Source organism: Ammospiza caudacuta, chromosome 2 (genome assembly GCF_027887145.1).
Source record: "Ammospiza caudacuta isolate bAmmCau1 chromosome 2, bAmmCau1.pri, whole genome shotgun sequence".
In the NCBI taxonomy this organism is placed as follows: Eukaryota; Metazoa; Chordata; class Aves; order Passeriformes; family Passerellidae; genus Ammospiza; species Ammospiza caudacuta.
The window spans coordinates 119,318,040-119,336,777 of NC_080594.1; the positions used below are offsets into that span (position 1 = coordinate 119,318,040).

The 18,738-nt window shown below is 43.2% G+C and overlaps 2 protein-coding genes across 4 annotated transcripts in view; one reads left to right on the plus strand and one right to left on the minus strand.

The window, feature by feature from the left end:
* TTC3 (tetratricopeptide repeat domain 3) overlaps positions 1-14,832 on the minus strand; it is a 116,967-nt gene extending 102,135 nt beyond the window's left edge. For all 3 annotated transcript variants that reach the window (XM_058825478.1, XM_058825479.1, XM_058825477.1), the window contains exons 1-4: positions 14,769-14,832; positions 12,905-12,993; positions 8,346-8,391; positions 1,530-1,662 (exon numbers count right to left, since the gene is read on the minus strand). In XM_058825478.1, coding sequence (XP_058681461.1) covers positions 1,530-1,662; positions 8,346-8,391; positions 12,905-12,982 — 257 coding nt within the window. In that variant the 5' untranslated portion in view covers positions 12,983-12,993; positions 14,769-14,832. The remainder of the gene's footprint in view (positions 1-1,529; positions 1,663-8,345; positions 8,392-12,904; positions 12,994-14,768) is intronic.
* A 296-nt stretch (positions 14,833-15,128) lies between these two features.
* PIGP (phosphatidylinositol glycan anchor biosynthesis class P) lies at positions 15,129-18,528 on the plus strand. Its single transcript, XM_058800117.1, has 4 exons — positions 15,129-15,341; positions 16,566-16,638; positions 17,089-17,207; positions 18,169-18,528. Exons 1-4 carry the CDS (start codon positions 15,260-15,262, stop codon positions 18,300-18,302), a joined length of 408 nt encoding a protein of 135 aa, XP_058656100.1. The 5' UTR covers positions 15,129-15,259; the 3' UTR covers positions 18,303-18,528.
* The last annotated feature ends 210 nt before the right edge of the window (positions 18,529-18,738 follow it).

The window sequence follows — 18,738 nt, forward strand, 5'->3', positions numbered from 1 at the left end:
CCTTGGAAAATGGGAATATTTGGAAGGAATTTCTTTTGGAAAATGGGAATATTTGGAGGGAAACTCTTTTGGCAAATGGGAATATTTCGAAGGAAATTTCCTTGGAAAATGGGAATATTTGGAGGGAAATGCCCTTGGAAAATGGGAATATTTGGAAGGAAATTTCCTTGGAAAATGGGAATATCTGGAGGGAAATGCCCTTGGAAAATGGGAATATTTGGAGGAATTTCCCTGGGAAATGGGAATATTTGGAGGAATTTCCCTGGGAAAATGGGAATATTTGGAGGAATTTCCCTGGGAAAATGGGAATATTTGGAGGGGGAATATTTGGAGGGATTTCCCTTGGAAAATGGGAATATCTGGAGGTAAATTCTTTGGGAAAAGTGGGAGGATTTGAAGGGAAATGTCCTTGGAAAAGTGGGAAGATTGGAAAGGAAATTCCTTTGGAAAAGTGGGAAAAATTGGAGGGAAATTCTTTGGGAAAAGTGGGAATATTTGGAGGGGAATTCTTTTGGAAAATGGGAATATTTGTAGGAATTTCCCTTGGAAAAGTGGGAATATTTGGAAGGAAATTCTTTGGGAAAAGTGGGAATATTTGGAGGGAAATGTCCTTGGAAAAGTGGGAATATTTGGAAGAATTTCCCTTGGAAAACGGGAATATCTGGAGGGAAATTCTTTGGGAAAAGTGGGAAGATTTGGAGGGAAATTCCCTTGGAAAATGGGAATATCTGGAGGGAAATGTCCTTGGAAAATGGGAATATCTGGGGGGAAATTCTTTTGGAGAAGTGGGAAGATTTGGAGGAATTGCTCTTGGAAAAGTGGGAAGATTTGAAAGGAAATTCCTTTGGAAAAGTGGGAAAAATTGGAGGGAAATTCTTTGGGAAAAGTGGGAGGATTTAGAGGAAAATGCCCTTGGAAAATGGGAATATCTGGAGGGAATTTCCCTTGGAAAATGGGAATATTTGGAGGGAAACTCTTTTGGCAAATGGGAATATTTGGAAGGAATTTCCCTTGGAAAATGGGAATATCTGGGGGGAAATTCCCTTGGAAAATGGGAATATCTGGGGGGAAATGTCCTTGGAAAATGGGAATAAATGGAGGGAAATTCCCTTGGAAAATGGGAATATCTGGGGGGAAACTCCCTTGGAAAATGGGAATATTTGGAGGGAAACGTACTTGGAAAAGTGGGAATATTTGGAGGAATTCCCTTGGAAAAGTTGAAAGGAAATTCCTTTGGAAAAGTGGGAGAAATTGGAGGGAAATTCCCTTGGAAAATGGGAATATTTGGAGGGAAATTCCCTTGGAAAATGGGAATATTTGTAGGAATTTCCCTTGCAAAATGGGAATATTTGGAAGGAATTTCCCTTGGAAAATGGGAATATTTGGAGGGGGAATATCTGGAGGAATTTCCCTTGGAAAATGGGAATATTTGTAGGAATTTCCCCTGGAAAATGGGAATATTTGTAGGAATTTCCCTTGGAAAATGGGAATATTTGGAGGAATTTCCCTGGGAAAATGGGAATACTCACCAAAAGGTGTCCACGAAGGACGTGCTCTCCCTGGTGAACAGGGCACACCAGAAAATCCGGATTTTGATCACGTTGCAGATTTCCCTCAGTTTTTCCACGGGCAGGGAGCACCAAACGTCACAGGGATCGACTCCTGCGGGAAACGGAACTGCGGGCGCGGCTCGGCACGCGAAGGCCAGAAATATTGAAATAAATCAGGGTTTCAGGCACCCCAAAGTGCCAAGAAATATTGAAATAAATCAATATTTCAGGCATCCCAAAGTGCCAATAAATATTGAAATAAATCAGGGTTTCAGGCACCCCAAACTGCCAATAAATATTGAAATAAATCAGTGTTTCAGGCACCCAAAGTGCCAATAAATATTGAAATAAATCAGGGTTTCAGGCACCCAAAGTGCCAATAAATATTGAAATAAATCAGTGTTTCAGGCACCCAAACTGCCAATAAATATTGAAATAAATCAGGGTTTCAGGCACCCAAAGTGCCAAGAAATATTGAAATAAATCAATATTTCAGGCATCCCAAACTGCCAATAAATATTGAAATAAATCAGTGTTTCAGGCACCCCAAAGTGCCAATAAATATTGAAATAAATCAGGGTTTCAGGCACCCCAAAGTGCCAATAAATATTGAAATAAATCAGGGTTTCAGGCACCCCAAAGTGCCAATAAATATTGAAATAAATCAATGTTTCAGGCACCCAAAGTGCCAATAAATATTGAAATAAATCAATGTTTCAGGCACCCAAAGTGCCAATAAATATTGAAATAAATCAGGGTTTCAGGCACCCCAAAGTGCCAATAAATATTGAAATAAATCAATGTTTCAGGCACCCAAAGTGCCAAGAAATATTGAAATAAATCAGTGTTTCAGGCACCCCAAACTGCCAATAAATATTGAAATAAATCAGTGTTTCAGGCACCCCAAACTGCCAAGAAATATTAAAATAAATCAGTGTTTCAGGCACCCAAACTGCCAATAAATATTGAAATAAATCAGTGTTTCAGGCACCCAAACTGCCAATAAATATTGAAATAAATCAGTGTTTCAGGCACCCAAAGTGCCAAGAAATGTTAAAATAAATCAATATTTCAGGCATCCCAAAGTGCCAATAAATATTGAAATAAATCAGTGCTTCAGGCACCCCAAAGTGCCAATAAATATTAAAATTAATCAATATTTCAAGCACCCCAAAGTGCCAATAAATATTGAAATAAATCAATATTTCAGGCATTATAAAGTGCCAATAAATGTTAAAATAAATCAATGTTTCAGGCACCCCAAAGTGCCAAGAAATGTTAAAAGAAATCAATATTTCAGGCATTCCAAAGTGCCAAAAACATTTAAATCAATCTTTATTTCAGGCATTATAAAGTGCTAATAAATATTAAAATAAATCAATATTTCAGGCACCCAAAGTGCCAAGAAATGTTAAAATAAATCAATATTTCAGGCATTCCAAAGTGCCAATAAATATTAAAATAAATCAATATTTCAGGCACCCCAAAGTGCCAAAAACATTTAAATCAATCTTTATTTCAGGCATTATAAAGTGCTAATAAATATTAAAATAAATCAATATTTCAGGCACCCCGTAGTGCCAAAAACACTAAAATCAATCTTTATTTCAGCCATTATAAAGTGCCAATAAATATTAAAATAAATCAGTATTTCAGGCATTATAAAGTATCAATAAATATTAAAATCAATCAATATTTCAGGCATTCCAAAGTGCCAAAAACACCAAAATCAACCTTTAGTTCAGCCATTATAAAGTGCCAATAAATATTAAAATAAATCAATATTTCAGGCATTCCAAAGTGCCAATAAATATTGAAATCAATCAATATTTCAGGCATTATAAAGTGCCAATAAATATTAAAATAAATCAGTATTTCGGGCATTCCAAAGTGCCAAAAACACCCAAATCTACCTTTATTTCAGGCATTATAAAGTGCCAATAAATGTTAAAATAAATCAATATTTCAGGCACCCCAAAGTGCCAAAAACACCCAAATCTACCTTTGGTTCAGCCATTATAGAGTACCAATAAATATTAAAATAAATCAATATTTCAGGCACCCAAAGCACCAAAATCACCAAAATCAATCTTTATTTCAGGCATTATAAAGTGCCAATAAATATTAAAATCAATCATTATTTCAGGCACCCCAAAGTGCCAATAAATATTAAAATAAATCAATATTTCAGGAATTCCAAAGTGCCAATAAATATTAAAATAAATCAATATTTCAGGCATCCCAAAGTGCCAATAAATATTGAATCAATCATTATTTCAGGCATTATAAATACCAAATAAATACCAATAAATATGAAAATAAATATTAATAAAATCAATAAATATAATAATAATTAAATAAATAGAATATAAGTAAATATATTGGTACATAAACACCAATATATATTAAATTAAAGGATGAATTCAAGCATTCCAAAGTATCAAAAAACATTTAAATCAATCATTATTTCAGGAATTCCAAAGTCCCAATAAGGACTAAAATGAAAATAAAAAATGGAGAAATGAAGATAAAAAGGGAGAAATGAAGATAAAAATGGAGAAATGAAGAGAAAAAAGGAGAAACAAAGATAAGAGTGGAGAAATGAAGATAAAAATGGATAAATTAAGATAAAAATAGATAAATGAAGATAATGGAGAAATGAAGATAAGAGTGGAGAAATGAAGACAAAAATGGATAAATGAAGAAAAAAAGGGAGAAATGAAAATAAAAAATGGAGAAATTAAGAGAAAAGTGGAGAAATGAAGATAAAAATGGAGAAATGAAGATTAAAAGGAAGAAATGAAGATAAAAATGGATAAATGAAGATAATGGAGAAATGAAGATAAAAGTGGAGAAATGAAGATAAAAATGGACAAATGAAAATAAAAAATGGAGAAATTAAGAGAAAAATGGATAAATGAAGATAAGGGAGAAATGAAGATAAAAGTGGAGAAATGAAGAGAAAAATGGATAAATGAAGATAAAAATGGATAAATAAAGATAAAAATGGATAAATGAAGATAAAAATGGAGAAATGAAGATAAAAGTGGAGAAATGAAGATAAAAATGGATAAATGAAGATAATGGATAAATTAAGAGAAAAATGGAGAAATGAAGATAAAAATGGAGAAATTAAGAGAAAAAAGGAGAAACAAAGATAAGAGTGGAGAAATGAAGATAAAAATGGAGAAATGAAGATAAAAATGGAGAAATGAAGATAATGGAGAAATGAAGATAAAAGTGGAGAAATGAAGATAAAAAGGGAGAAATGAAGAGAAAAATGGAGAAATGAAAATAAAAAATGGAGAAATGAAGATAAAAATGGAGAAATGAAAATAAAAAGGGAGAAATGAAGAGAAAAATGGAGAAATGAAAATAAAAGTGGAGAAATGAAGATAAAAAATGGAGAAATTAAGAGAAAAATGGAGAAATGAAGATAAAAATGGATAAATGAAGATAAAAATGGATAAATGAAGATAAAAATGGATAAATGAAGATAAAAAGGGAGAAATGAAGATAAAAGTGGAGAAATGAAGATAAAAAGGGAGAAATGAAGAGAAAAATGGAGAAATGAAAATAAAAAATGGAGAAATGAAAATAAAAAATGGAGAAATGAAGATAAAAATGGAGAAATGAAGATAAAAAGGGAGAAATGAAGATAGAAATGGATAAATGAAGATAATGGAGAAACGAAGATAAGAGTGGAGAAATGAAGATAAAAATGGAGAAATGAAGATAAAAGTGGAAAAATGAAGATAAAAAGGGAGAAATGAAAATAAAAATGGATAAATGAAGATAATGGAGAAATGAAGATAAAAAGGGAGAAATGAAGATAAAAATGGAGAAATGAAAATAAAAATGGAGAAATGAAGATAATGGAGAAATGAAGATAAAAGTGGAGAAATGAAGATAAAAGTGGAGAAATGAAGATAAAAATGGAGAAATGAAGATAAAAGTGGAGAAATGAAGATAAAAGTGGAGAAATGAAGACAAAAATGGAGAAATGAAAATTGAATTAACCAGGGCAAGAGGGCACAAAACCAGCGGGGTTTGTGAATTTGTCCTCAAAATTGCCTCTTGCAATTGTCAGAATCTGGATGGAACAGGCAGGGATGATAACATGAAATTAAAATTAAAGGTTTTAATTAAAAATTAAAAATGAAAAATTCAAGGGGGGCATTGAGGCGGCTTCAAGTCCTCCGCAGGGAATGAGAATTTTGGTGGGGCGGGGTCAGAGCAGAGCGGCCGCAGCTGAGAGTGGGGACAAGGCGGGGAAAAATGGGGGAAAATGGGGGAAAATGGGGAAAAATGGGGAAAAAATGGGAAAAAATGGGAAAAAATGGGGAAAAAATGGGAAAAAATGGGAAAAAATGGGAAAAAATGGGAAAAAATGGGGAAAAATGGGGAAAAATGGGGAAAAGAGAGGGAAAGAGAGGGGAAAGAGAGGGGAAAAAGAGAGGGAAAAAGGGAAAAAGAGAGGGAAAAAGAGAGGGAGAAGAGGGGGAAAAAGAGAAGGAAAAGAGAGGGAAATGAGAGGGAAAAATAGAAGGAAAAAGAGGGAAAAGAGGGAAAAAGAGAGGGGGAAAAGAGGGAAAAAAGAGGGGAAAGAGAGGGGAAAAGAGAGAGGGAAATGAGAGGGAAAAGAGGGGGAAAAAGAGAAGGAAAAAGAGAGGGGAAAGAGGGGGGAAAAGAGAGGAAAAAGGAAAAAGAGAGGGAAAAAGAGGGGGAAAATGAGAAGGAAAAAGAGAAGGAAAAAGAGAAGGAAAAAGAGAAGGAAAAGGGGGAAAAAGAGGGGGAAAAGAGGGGAAAAAAGGGGGAAAAGGGGGGAAAAGGGGGGGAAAAGGGGGGGAAATACAGGGAAAATAGAGGGAAAAATAGAGGGAAATGAGAGGGAAATGAGAGGGAAAAAGAGAAGGAAAAAGAGGGAAAAGAGAGGGAAAAAAAGAGGGAAAAAGAGAGAGGGAAATGAGAGGGAAAAGAGGGGGGGGAAAGAGAAGGAAAAAGAGAGGGGAAAGAGAGGGGGAAAAAGGGAGGAAAAAGGAAAAAGAGAGGGAAAAAGAGGGGGGAAAAGAGGGGGGAAAGAGAGGGGAAAATGAGAGGAAAAAAGAGAGGAAAAAAGAGAGGAAAATGAGAGGGAAAGAGAGGGAAAAGAGAGGGGGAAAAAAGGGGGAAAAGGGGGAAAAAGAGAGGGGAAAAGAGAGGGGAAAAGAGAGGGAAAAAGAGAAGGGAAAAAGAGAAGGGAAAAGAGAGGGAAAAAAGAGAGGGTAAGAGGGGGAAAAGAGAGGGAAAAAAAGAGGGGAAAAAAGAGGGAAAAAGAGAGGGAAATGAGAGGAAAAAGAGGGGGAAAAGAGGGGGGAAAAGAGAGGGGAAAATGAGAGGGAAAAAGAAGGGGGAAAAGAGAGGGAGAAGAGAGGGGAAAAGAGAGGGAAATGAGAGAGGGGAAAAGAGAGGGGAAAAGAGAGGGAAAAAGAGGGGGAAAAAAGAGGGGGGAAAGGGGGAAAAAGAGAGGGAAAAAAGAGAGGGGAAAAAGAGGGGAAAGGGAAAAAGAGAGGGAAAAGAGGGGGAAAAGAGGGGGAAAAGAGGGGGAAAAGAGGGGGAAAAGAGGGGGAAAAAGAGAGGGGGAAAAGAGAAGGAAAAAGACAAGGAAAAAGACAAGGAAAAAGACAAGGAAAAAGACAAGGAAAAAAGAGAGGGGAAAAGAGAGGGGAAAAGAGAGGGAAAAAAGGGGGAAAAAGAGGGGGAAAATAGAGGGAAAAATAGAGGGAAAAATAGAGGGGAAAAAAAGAGGGGAAAAAGAAGACAGGGGAAAAGGCAGGGAAAAGAGACAGGGGGGAAAAGGCCGGGAAAAAAGGAAAAAACAAAAAAGACAGGAGAAAAGACAGGAAAAAGATGGGAAAAAACAGGGAAAAAGGGAAGAAGACAGGGAAAATACAAGAGAGGGGAAAAGGCAGGGAAAAAAAACAGGGAAAAAGATGGGGAAAAAGAGAAGGAAAAAGGCAGGGGGAAGAGTTGGGGAAAGAGACCAGGAAAAGATGGGAAAAAATGGGGAAAAAATGGGGAAAAGGTGAGAAAAAGGCAAGGGGGAAAGGCAAGGCAGGGAAACGATATGGAAAAAAGCAAGGAAAAGGCAGGAAAAAACCCACAAAAAATACACAGAAAAATTACACAAAAAAAAAATTATGCAAAAAAAATTACGCAAAAAAAATACGCAAAAAAATACGCAAAAAAAATTACGCAAAAAAATTACGCAAAAAAAATTACGCAAAAAAGTACAAGAAAGAAAAGACACCAAAAAACCACACAAAAAAAAAAACCCCACACCAAAAAAAAAAAACCACCCACAAAAAATACACAAAAAGCCCCACAAAAAAACACACAAAAAAATTCCCTTTCCACAGCTGTTTATCTGCTTATTCCCACAAATCAGGGGTTGGTGCAGAAAATATAATTTTGAATTTGAGCCATCTGTTTTTCTACAACTGGGAATTTTTGGTTAATTATTACTGCAAAAAAAAACCCCAATAAATGGAAATTGTTTTTAGACCTACACAGGTAAAACCACCAGCCTTGAATTTCCACCCTCACAGCATTCATTGCCTGCATTTATGTAAATATTCCTGAATATTTCATTTATATTAGGAGAAACAGGTGAGAATTGTTCCAAGGTAACAGAATATAACAAAGCTTCTGCTGAACAATAATAATGAACCAATTTTCAGGCAAAATAAGGAAAAATAAAATTAAATAGCAATCCAAAGATGCAAGAAATGAAGAATATTGGTTTTGTTTCCATACCTGTTTTAGGTTTACACGGCACTGTCTGTCCAAAGGTTCCATGATCCTAAAGATAAACAAATTATTGACATATTTATATGTAATATATTTATATATTTACCATTTATTACATCGCACAGCCAATAGCAAACAAAGAAAGCCACGCCAGGAACAAAGAAAGAATTTTGTTTGGAGGAAAAAAAAAGAATATTTACCTGCGTTCCCATTTAAAAAAATGGCCACAGGTTAATGAATGGACAGGAAAAGTTTTACACAATTAAAACAATATTTTCAATCACACTTGGAGAGGATTCTAGGAATTCATGATTCAAAAAATCAGGCAGCAAAATCATGTTCAAGAGGACCTGACTAAACTCAAAGTTTTAAGGAGGTGACACAGGTTTAAAAGAAAAAATAAAAAATAATAATTGCATTTTGACAGTGAAGGTGTATTTAAATAAAATACACATTATAGCAAAATAAAGGGAGTTGATTTAGTTTTTCATGTTACTTTTAAGGGGTTTAAACCCCATCTGAGCACCTGAGGCTGAAGAAATGATTTATTCTGATTTATAGATCCCTACAAACTCTGTAATTTTAGCAAACATCATAAATGAGTGATTTAATGAACACTCTGTATCACAGGAAATGCTGCATTATCATTTCACAGAAATGCAGAAATTATCAAATTCATGGATTTAACAGGCCAGGACACACAACAACAAAGAGGAGGGAAAAAAATCAACTGTGATTAAAAATCAGCTCATCCTGAAAGACAACTGAGAGCTCTTAAAGAGTTTTGTTTCGGCAGCAGCAAACACCCACAAAGTTCTCCAGCGGCAGAAATAAATTCTGAATGGAATCACAGGCATTAAAAACTCACATCACACCCCTCAGAGGAGGAAGGAGACAAATAATAATAATAATTAAAAGAGCTGAAATCCCAGGAAATAAAAGTTGAAATCCACAGGCCAAGAGCTGAAATCCCAGGAGGCAGGAGCTGAAATCCCAGGAACCAAGAGCTGAAATCCCACAAGAAGCTGAAGTTCCACAGGTCAAGAGCTGAAATCCCAGGGGCCAAAAGCTGAAATCCCAGGAAACCAGGGCTGAAATCCCACAAGGGAAGAGCTGAAATGCCTCAGGAACCAATTGGTGAAACCTCACAAGCCCAAGAGCTGAAATCCCAGGAACCCAGAGCTGAAAATCCCACAAGGGAAGAGCTGAAATCCCAGGAACCAGGAGCTGAAATCCCACAGGCCAAGAGCTGAAATCCCACAAGAAGCTGAAATTCCACAGGTCAAGAGCTGAACCACGGGCCAAAAGCTGAAATCCCAGGGGCCAAAAGCTGAAATCCCAGGGGCCAAAAGCTGAAATCCCACAAGAAGCTGAAATTCCACAGGTCAAGAGCTGAAATCCCAGGAACCAAGAGCTGAAATCCCACAAGAAGCTGAAGTTCCACACGTCAAGAGCTGAACCATGGGCCAAAAGCTGAAATCCCAGGGGCCAAAAGCTGAAATCCCAGGAAACCAGGGCTGAAATCCCACAAGGGAAGAGCTGAAATGCCTCAGGAACCAATTGGTGAAATCCCACAAGCCCAAGACCTGAAATCCCAGGAACCAAGAGCTGAAATCCCACAGGAGCCAAGAGCTGAAATCCCACAAGAAGCTGAAATCCCACAGGCCAAGAGCTGAAATCCCAGGAACCAGGAGCTGAAATCCCACAAGAAGCTGAAATTCCACAGGTCAAGAGCTGAACCACGGGCCAAAAGCTGAAATCCAGGGGCCAAAAGCTGAAATCCCAGGAAACCAGGGCTGAAATCCCACAAGGGAAGAGCTGAAATGCCTCAGGAACCAATTGGTGAAACCTCACAAGCCCAAGAGCTGAAATCCCAGGAACCCAGAGCTGAAAATCCCACAGGAGCCAAGAGCTCAAATCCTAGGAACCCAGCGCTGAAATCCAACAGGCCAAGAGCTGAAATCCCAGGAACCAAAACGTGAAATCCCAGGAACTCAGAGCAGAAATCCTACAGGCCAAGAGCTCAAGTCCCAGGGGCCAAGAGCTGAAATCCCACAAGAAACTGGAATTCCACAGGTCAAGAGCTGAAGTCCCACAGGGCAAGAGATGAAACTCCACAAGTCCAAGAGCTGAAATCCCAGGAACCAAGAGCTGAAATTCCATAGGTCAAGAGCTGAAATTCCGGGGCCCAGAGGTGAAATCCCGGAAAACCAGAGCTGAAATCCCAGGAGCCAAGTGCTGAAATCCCACAAGGGAAGAGCGGAAATCCCACAGGAGCCAAGAGCTGAAATCCCAGGAACCCACAGCTCAAATCCCAGGAATCCAAAGGTGAAATCCCAGGAACTAAGAACTGAAATCCCAGGAACTCAGAGCTGAAATCCTACAGGCCCAAAGCTCAAATCCCACAGGCCAAGAGCTGAAATCTCAGAACCCAGAGCTGAAATCCCAGGAACTCAGAGCTGAAATCCCACAGGCCAAGAGCTGAAATCCCACAAGAAACTGAAATTCCACAGGTCAAGAGCTGAAGTCCCAGGAACGAAGAGCTGAAATCCCAGGAACCAAGAGCTGAAATCCCAGAACTGAAATCCCAGAACCCTAGAGGTGAAATCCCAGGGGCCAAGAGCTGAAATCCCACAGGACAAGAGCTGAAATCGCAGAAACCAAAAGCTGAAATCCCAGAACTGAAATCCCAGAACCCTAGAGCTGAAATCCCAGGAAGCCAGAGCTGAAATCCCACAGGCCAAGAGCTGAAATCCCACAGGCCAAGAGCTGAAATCCCACAGGCCAAGAGCTGAAATCTCAGGAACCAAGAGCTGAAATCCCACAGGACAACAGCTGAAATCCCATAAGAGCTGAAATTCCACAAGAAGCTGAAATTCCACAGGGCAAGAGCTGAAATCCCAGGGGCCAAGAGTTTAAATTGCAGGAATCAAGAGCTGAAATTCCAGAAACTCAGAGCTGAAATCCCAATGCCCCAGAGCTGAAATCCCACAGGGCTAGAGCTGAAATCCCAGGGCCCCAGAGCTGAAATCCCAGGAGCCCAGAGCTGAAATCCCAATGCCCCAGAGCTGAAATCCCAGTGCCCCAGAGCTGAAATCCCACAGGGCTAGAGCTGAAATCCCACAGGGCTAGAGCTGAAATCCCACAGGGCTAGAGCTGAAATCCCAATGCCCCAGAGCTGAAATCCCAGTGCCCCAGAGCTGAAATCCCAGTGCCCCAGAGCTGAAATCCCAGGAGCCCAGAGCTGAAATCCCACAGGGCAAGAGCTGAAATCCCAGTGCCCCAGAGCTGAAATCCCAGTGCCCCAGAGCTGAAATCCCAGTGCCCCAGAGCTGAAATCCCAGTGCCCCAGAGCTGAAATCCCAGTGCCCCAGAGCTGAAATCCCAATGCCCCAGAGCTGAAATCCCAGGAGCCCAGAGCTGAAATCCCACAGGGCAAGAGCTGAAATCCCAGTGCCCCAGAGCTGAAATCCCAGTGCCCCAGAGCTGAAATCCCAGTGCCCCAGAGCTGAAATCCCAGTGCCCCAGAGCTGAAATCCCAATGCCCCGGAGCTGAAATCCCAATGCCCCAGAGCTGAAATCCCAGTGCCCCAGAGCTGAAATCCCAGTGCCCCAGAGCTGAAATCCCAGTGCCCCAGAGCTGAAATTCCACAGGGCAAGAGCTGAAATCCCACAAGTCCAAGAGCTGAAATCCCAATGCCCCAGAGCTGAAATCCCAGTGCCCCAGAGCTGAAATCCCAGTGCCCCAGAGCTGAAATCCCACAGGGCTAGAGCTGAAATCCCAGTGCCCCAGAGCTGAAATCCCAATGCCCCAGAGCTGAATGCCCTGCAGGGACAGGCACTGAGTGCCAGGCTGAGCTGCAGCTCCCCAGGAATGGCCACAGGACCAACAGGTTGGGCAGGTTGTGTGACAGGAGCTGCACCCGGCAGTGTCCTCCTGCTGCTGGCAGGGCACACAGGCTCTGGCTCTGCCCCAGTTTTGGGGTTTTTGTAAGGGAATCATGGCCAGACAGCAGCTTGAGTTCATCAGCACTGGGAGTGACTCTGGAGATCTGATCAGAGAATCCCAGAATGATTTTGGTTGGAAGGGAATTTAAATATAATCCCATGGCAGGGACACCTCCCGCTCTGCCAGGCTGCTCCAACCCCAATGTCCAACCTGGCCTGGGACATTGCAGGGATCCAGGGGCAGCCCCTGCTCTGTGCCAGGGCCAGATTTGGGTAAAACCCCTCCTGGAACATCCTGCAAGTTTCCTGTCACTATAGGAACGAAATAACACACTGCTCTTTTCAAGCTAAAAAAGCACTTTTTAATTTCTGACTCCAACATTTATAGATTTCCAAAAGTGGCAGTGGGCTGGGGGGTGACAGTGCCACCTCTCCAATGACACTGGACAAATCAACAGCCCAGCAAATCTCTCCTCCACCAGAAAAGAATGCAAAACAATGAGTTATTTATATAAAGTGTGTGACAAAGTTCCTTACAAGAATGTAAACATCATAAGGCTTAGAAAAACTTCAAAAATCAGGGTTACAGCTTCCCATGGAGCTCCAACCCCACTTACCAGCTGAAAGTAGGTTGGGTCACCAGCAAAGAGAGCCAAGGCTGCGACGAGGTCGGATTTGGAGAGAGGATCAGCCATGGCACATCACCCTGAGAGAAACAGAGGGTGAGAAACAGCAGGAACACCGGGAGATGTCAACACTTCCAAGGATCTCACTGCTAAACCTCACTGCGCTGGGTGTGAGAAAACCGAGCAGCACTTAGGCAGAGCTTAATGCTGAGCACAGCCAGCCTAAGCCCGGCTGGAAGCCTGGGACGGAGACTGTGACCTGCACCGGGACAGGAGAGGGGGCACGTTATCCCTGCCGGGCTGGGGAGCAGCAGCCCGGGAGTCATGGCTGTATGCCGGGAATTAAAGCTGCACCCCGGGAATCGTGGCTGGGCCCCCGGGAGTCACGGCAGCACCCCCGGGAATCGCGGCTGAACCCCCGGGAATCGCGGCTACATCCCGGGAATCGCAGCTACACCCCGGCTGCACCCCCGGGAATCGCGGCTGCACCCCGGGAATCGCGGCTGAACCCCCGGGAATCGCAGCTACACCGCGGCTGCACCCCGGGAATCGCGGCTACATCCCGGGAATCGCAGCTACACCCCGGCTGCACCCCCGGGAATCGCGGCTGAACCCCCGGGAATCGCGGCTACACCCCGGCTACACCCCCGGGAATCGCGGCTGAACCCCCGGGAATCGCGGCTACATCCCGGGAATCGCAGCTACACCCCGGCTACACCCCCGGGAATCGCGGCTGAACCCCGGGAATCGCGGCTGAACCCCCGGGAATCGCGGCTACATCCCGGGAATCGCAGCTACACCCCGGCTGCACCCCCGGGAATCGCGGCTGAACCCCGGGAATCGCGGCTGAACCCCCGGGAATCGCGGCTGAACCCCCGGGAATCGCAGCTACACCCCGGCTGCACCCCCGGGAATCGCGGCTGCACCCCGGGAATCGCGGCTGAACCCCCGGGAATCGCAGCTACACCGCGGCTACACCCCGGGAATCGCGGCTACATCCCGGGAATCGCGGCTACACCCCGGCTGAACCCCCGGGAATCGCAGCTACACCCCGGCTGCACCCCGGGAATCGCGGCTGAACCCCCGGGAATCGCAGCGGCAGCCCGCGATCACGGCTCCATCCCCGGAATCCCGGCTGCATCCCGGGAATTGCAGCTGCACCTTGGGAATCCCGGCTGCACCCCGGGAATCCCGGCTGCATCCCGGCTGTACCCCCGGAAATCACCACGGCTGAACCCCCGGGACTCACGGCTGCACCCCGGGAATCACTGCTCCATCCCGGGAATCGCGGCTGCCCCCCGGGAATCGCGGCTGCACCCCGGGAATCGCGGCTGCACCCCGGGACTCACGGCTGCACCCCCCGGGAATCACCACGGCTGAAACCCCTGTGAATCACGGCTGAACCCCGGCTGCACCCCCGGGAATCGCGGCTGAACCCCGCGATCACAGCTGAACCCCTCGGGAATCACGGGGGCACCCCGGAATCACGGCTCCGTCCCGTGAATCCCGGCTGCACCCCGGGAATCACGGCGGCACCCCGCGATCGCGGCTCCATCCCGGGTCGCCGCACACCCCGCCCCGTCCCGGCAGCTCCCGGGCTCCCCCCCGCCGCCATCCGATCCCGGAACAACCCGGGCCGGCCGCTCACGTGCCTTGTCCCGCCGGCACCGACACCCAGAGCCCGGAGAGGCGCACGGCACCGCGCTCCGCCGCGGGAGCGCCCGTCACGGAGCCGGGCACACACCGGGCAGCGAGCGGCGGCTCCGGGCCGGGCGAGGCGCGGGGGAAGGCGGCCGAGCACCACCGCTCCCCCCCTCCCTCCATCCCTGTAGCCATCCCCGCATCGCGCACGCACCGCTGCGGCTCCGATCCCGATCCGAATCCCGGCTCCGGCTCCGATCCCGATCCGGCGCTGGCGCTGCCGCCGCCGCCGCTCCCGCCGCCCCAGCGCGCCCCGCCCGCCGGACGCACCGCCCATTGGCCGCCCGCCCTCTGACGTCACGGGCAGCGACCAATCCGCGGGCTGCGCGCCTGCGTGCGTGGCCGGATGCGGGCGGTGCGGAGGCGGGACCGGGGAACGGGGGCGCCTCCCTCCCTCCCTTCCTTCCTTCCTCCCTTCCTGCCTTCCTTCCTCCTCCTCCTCCTCCTGCTCCTCCTCCTGCTCCTCCTCCTCCTCCTGCTCCTCCTCCTGCTCCTCCTCCTCCTGCTCCTGCTGTCCCAGGGAGTGAGGGCGGGGTGCGGCCCCCACAGCCGCGGGTCCCCCCGAGGAGCTCCCCAGGAAATCCCTGTGTCCATCCTCTCGTCCCTTCTCCGCCCTCCCCGCCCGGTTCAAGGGAAGAGCCCGGCATGGTTGAGAACTCTCCGGCGCCGCTGCCGGAAAGGGCGATTTACGGATTTGCGCTTTTTTTGGGCTCGTGGTTCGGCTTCAGTGAGTATCCCACAGCCGGATCCGTCGCCCCGCCGTGCTGCTTTGCTGCGCTCACCTTTTATTCCGGTTTTGACCCGAATCACGCGCGTTTTCACGTTGGAGATGGTTGCGGTGTTACTTTGGGATGGTCTGGGCGATGCTTTAGGGAACAGCAAAATTTTGTCTGCTTGATTCAAGGGAAATCATGGAATGGTTTGGGTTGCGAGGGACCTTAAAGCTCATCCATGGCAGGGACACCTCCCGCTGTCCCAGGCTGCTCCAGCCCCAGTGTCCAGCCTGGCCTTGGGCACTGCCAGGGATCCAGGGATGGAATTCCATCCCAGCCCTGCCCACCCTGCCAGGGAAGGATATTTCCCCCAAAACCCCACCTAAAGCTGTAATTTTTCAGTGTGGAGCCATTCCCTGTGTGCTGTCCCTGCATCCCCTGGCAATTGTCTCTCTCCAGCTTTCCTGGGGCTCCTCCAGGCCCTGCAAGGCCACCCTGAGCTCAGCCCAAAGCTTCTCCTGTGCAGGTGAGCAATGCCAGCTGTGCCAGCCTTTCCTGCCAGCAGAGCTGGTGTTACCTTCCCCACCAAAACACCGGAAAAAAAAAAAATAAAAATGAATCCATCCGGCCAACAGCAGCGGGAAATATTTTGGGTTCCATCAGCTTTTCTGTGCTGGTGGGATGGGTTCCTCGTGTCACCGGGGATCCGAGGTTTGGGAGGGTAGAAAACACTTTTCTAACCCAAAAAAAGGTTACAAATATCCTTCAGAGCAGGATCCTGCTGAGGGGCTTTGGCACCCTCAGAAATGAGCGGAGTTGGGCTCGGCTCCTCTCCCTCAAGCCTCAGGAAGGATTTTCAGTAATTCTTCATTACAGCTCCATCACACACTGCAATTCCACCCAGTTCTGTTCCCAATGTCCCCTGTGAGATCATTTTCTAATTTAATATTATCTCTGTTCACACTCCTGTGACTCCTTTTTATTGAGGTGTTTGGGGGCGGCTTTGTTGGTTTTTTCTTCATCGTTCTGCACTTTAAATTGGAATGAATTCTTGTCTGCCCTCAGAGGAAATCAGAAATTAAATGTTGAATATAAAACTGATCCCCGGGACTGGGCAGGGTTTGTGTCAGAGAGGCAAATCCTGCAATCTTTTGGGGTTTTGGTTTAAATAAAAGCAAAATTTAGGAACTCTAAAACAATCATCAGCCTTATGGTGACTTTTTAATTTTATTGTGCAGTTTTGTACCTTATCTGGGCTTACATTCCTGAGACTTGGCTCTTCTCCCTGGGACTGACATACTGGCCTCAAAAGTAAGTTCAGCCAATTAAACTCCTTCATCTTAATTATTTTCAAATAAAAAACCTTTTATTATTAAATAATAGCCTGACATTAAATCAATTTTCCCTCACGATAAAGGGCTGCAATATTGCCGAAGCATTTTTTAATGTAACTATGTGGAAAATGTTTTGTTTTTCCATGAAATAAATACTTTTGGGATGTTGTAGGATTAATTTGACATTTTGCTGGTGGAAATACACTCAACTTTAGCCCATAATTAAAAAATTTTAAAAAGAGTAAACACATTTCTAAAGGAATTTATCTGATGGTTTGTCACTGGCTCCAGTGCAGTCAGGATCCACAATCAGAGGTGCTGCTCCTTTTCCTCTTGGAGAAATCCATCACAGATAAAAAACCAACATTAAAACTGATTTATTATTAAGATTTGTCAATAAATGTGAAATTTGAATCCTTTTTCACAGGTACTGGGCAGTTGCTCTGCCAGTGTATCTCCTGGTGGCTGTGGGAATTGGGTACATTTTGCTTTTTGGGATTAACATGATGAGCACAGCTCCACTCAGCTCCACTCACACCATCACAGGTGATTTTATTGCTTTTTCAAAAGTTTCATTCTTCACTCAGAATTCTGGAAATCTGTAGAGAATAAAACCCAAATTTTAAGCCTTTAAGTAAAACCCAAATATTAAGCCTTTAAATAAAACCCAGCTTTTAAACCTTTAAATAAAACCCAAATTTTAAGCCTTTAAATAAAACCCAAATTTTAAGCCTTTAAATAAAACCCAAATTTTATTCCTTTAAATAAAACCCAAATTTTAAACCTTTAAATAAAACCCGATTTTAATCCTTTAAATAAAACCCAACTTTTAAACCTTTAAATAAAACCCAAATTTTAAGCCTTTAAATAAAACCAAAATTTTAAACCTTTAAGTAAAACCCAAATATTCAACCTTTAAATAAAACCCAACTTTTAAACCTTTAAATAAAACCCAAATTTTAAGCCTTTAAATAAAACCCAACTTTTAAACCTTTAAATAAAACCCAAATTTTAATCCTTTAAATAAAACCCAATTTTAAACCTTTAAATAAAACCCAAATTTTAAACCTTTTAATAAAACCCAACTTTTAAACCTTTAAATAAAACCAAAATTTTAAGCATTTAAATAAAACCCAGCTTTTAATCCTGTAAATAAAACCCAACTTTTAAACCTTTAAATAAAACCCAAATTTTAAACCTTTAAATAAAACCAAAATTTTAAGCCTTTAAGCTTAAAATTAACCCAAATATTTGATTTTTGAACTCAAATATTTGATTTTTTTGGAACTCCTGGTGGGGTTTTCATCCTTTCAAGCAGCATAAATTTGTAGTGTTGCATTATAAAATTCATCATTTTCTGGGGGGAAAACCAAAAAGGACCTGGAAGCCATGAAATGTTCCCTTATCTCTGCAGATAACTTTGCAAAATTCCCTTATCTCCGCAGATAACTTTGCAAAATTCCCTTATCTCCGCAGATAACTTTGCAAAATTCCCTTATCTCCGCAGATAACTTTGCGAAAAAGCAGCAGCAGCAGAAATCGCAGGAGGAGGCGATTCCAGCGCTGAGGGACGTTCCCATCAGCGAGGTCAACAGGATGTTCTTCCTCCCTGAGAAAGGCACCAGCAGGCAGTTTTGTTAAATTCTGTTTCCACAAAAGATTAATAAAAATTTATAGTTTTATTAATTAAAACCTCTCCGAGCTAAAAAGAAAAATTCCTGCAGCTTTTTTTGGCCAGAATTTCTAATTAAATTTATTGTTGTTGTTGTTGTTATTGTTATTGTTATTGTTATTGTTATTGTTATTATTATATTCTGTTTCCACAAAATATTAATAAAAATTTATAGTTTTATTAATTAAAATCTCTCCGAGCTAAAAAGAAAAACTCTTTCAGCTTTTTCCCCTTGAATTTCTAATTAAATTATTATTATTATCATCATCATTGTTATCATTGTCATTGTTACTATTAATATTATCACTATTACTATTATTATTATTCCTATTATATTACTATTATTATTGCTATTATAATTATTACTATCATTATTACTATTATTGCTATTACTATCATTATTAC

Coding starts and splice junctions, on each gene's coding strand:
- PIGP (XM_058800117.1), top strand. CDS start 15,260: ATGGTTGAGAACTCTCCGGCGCCGCTGCCGGAAAGGGCGATTTACGGA. Junction 15,342..16,565: donor GGGCTCGTGGTTCGGCTTCA/GTGAGTATCCCA, acceptor TTTATTGTGCAG/TTTTGTACCTTATCTGGGCT. Junction 16,639..17,088: donor CTGACATACTGGCCTCAAAA/GTAAGTTCAGCC, acceptor CCTTTTTCACAG/GTACTGGGCAGTTGCTCTGC.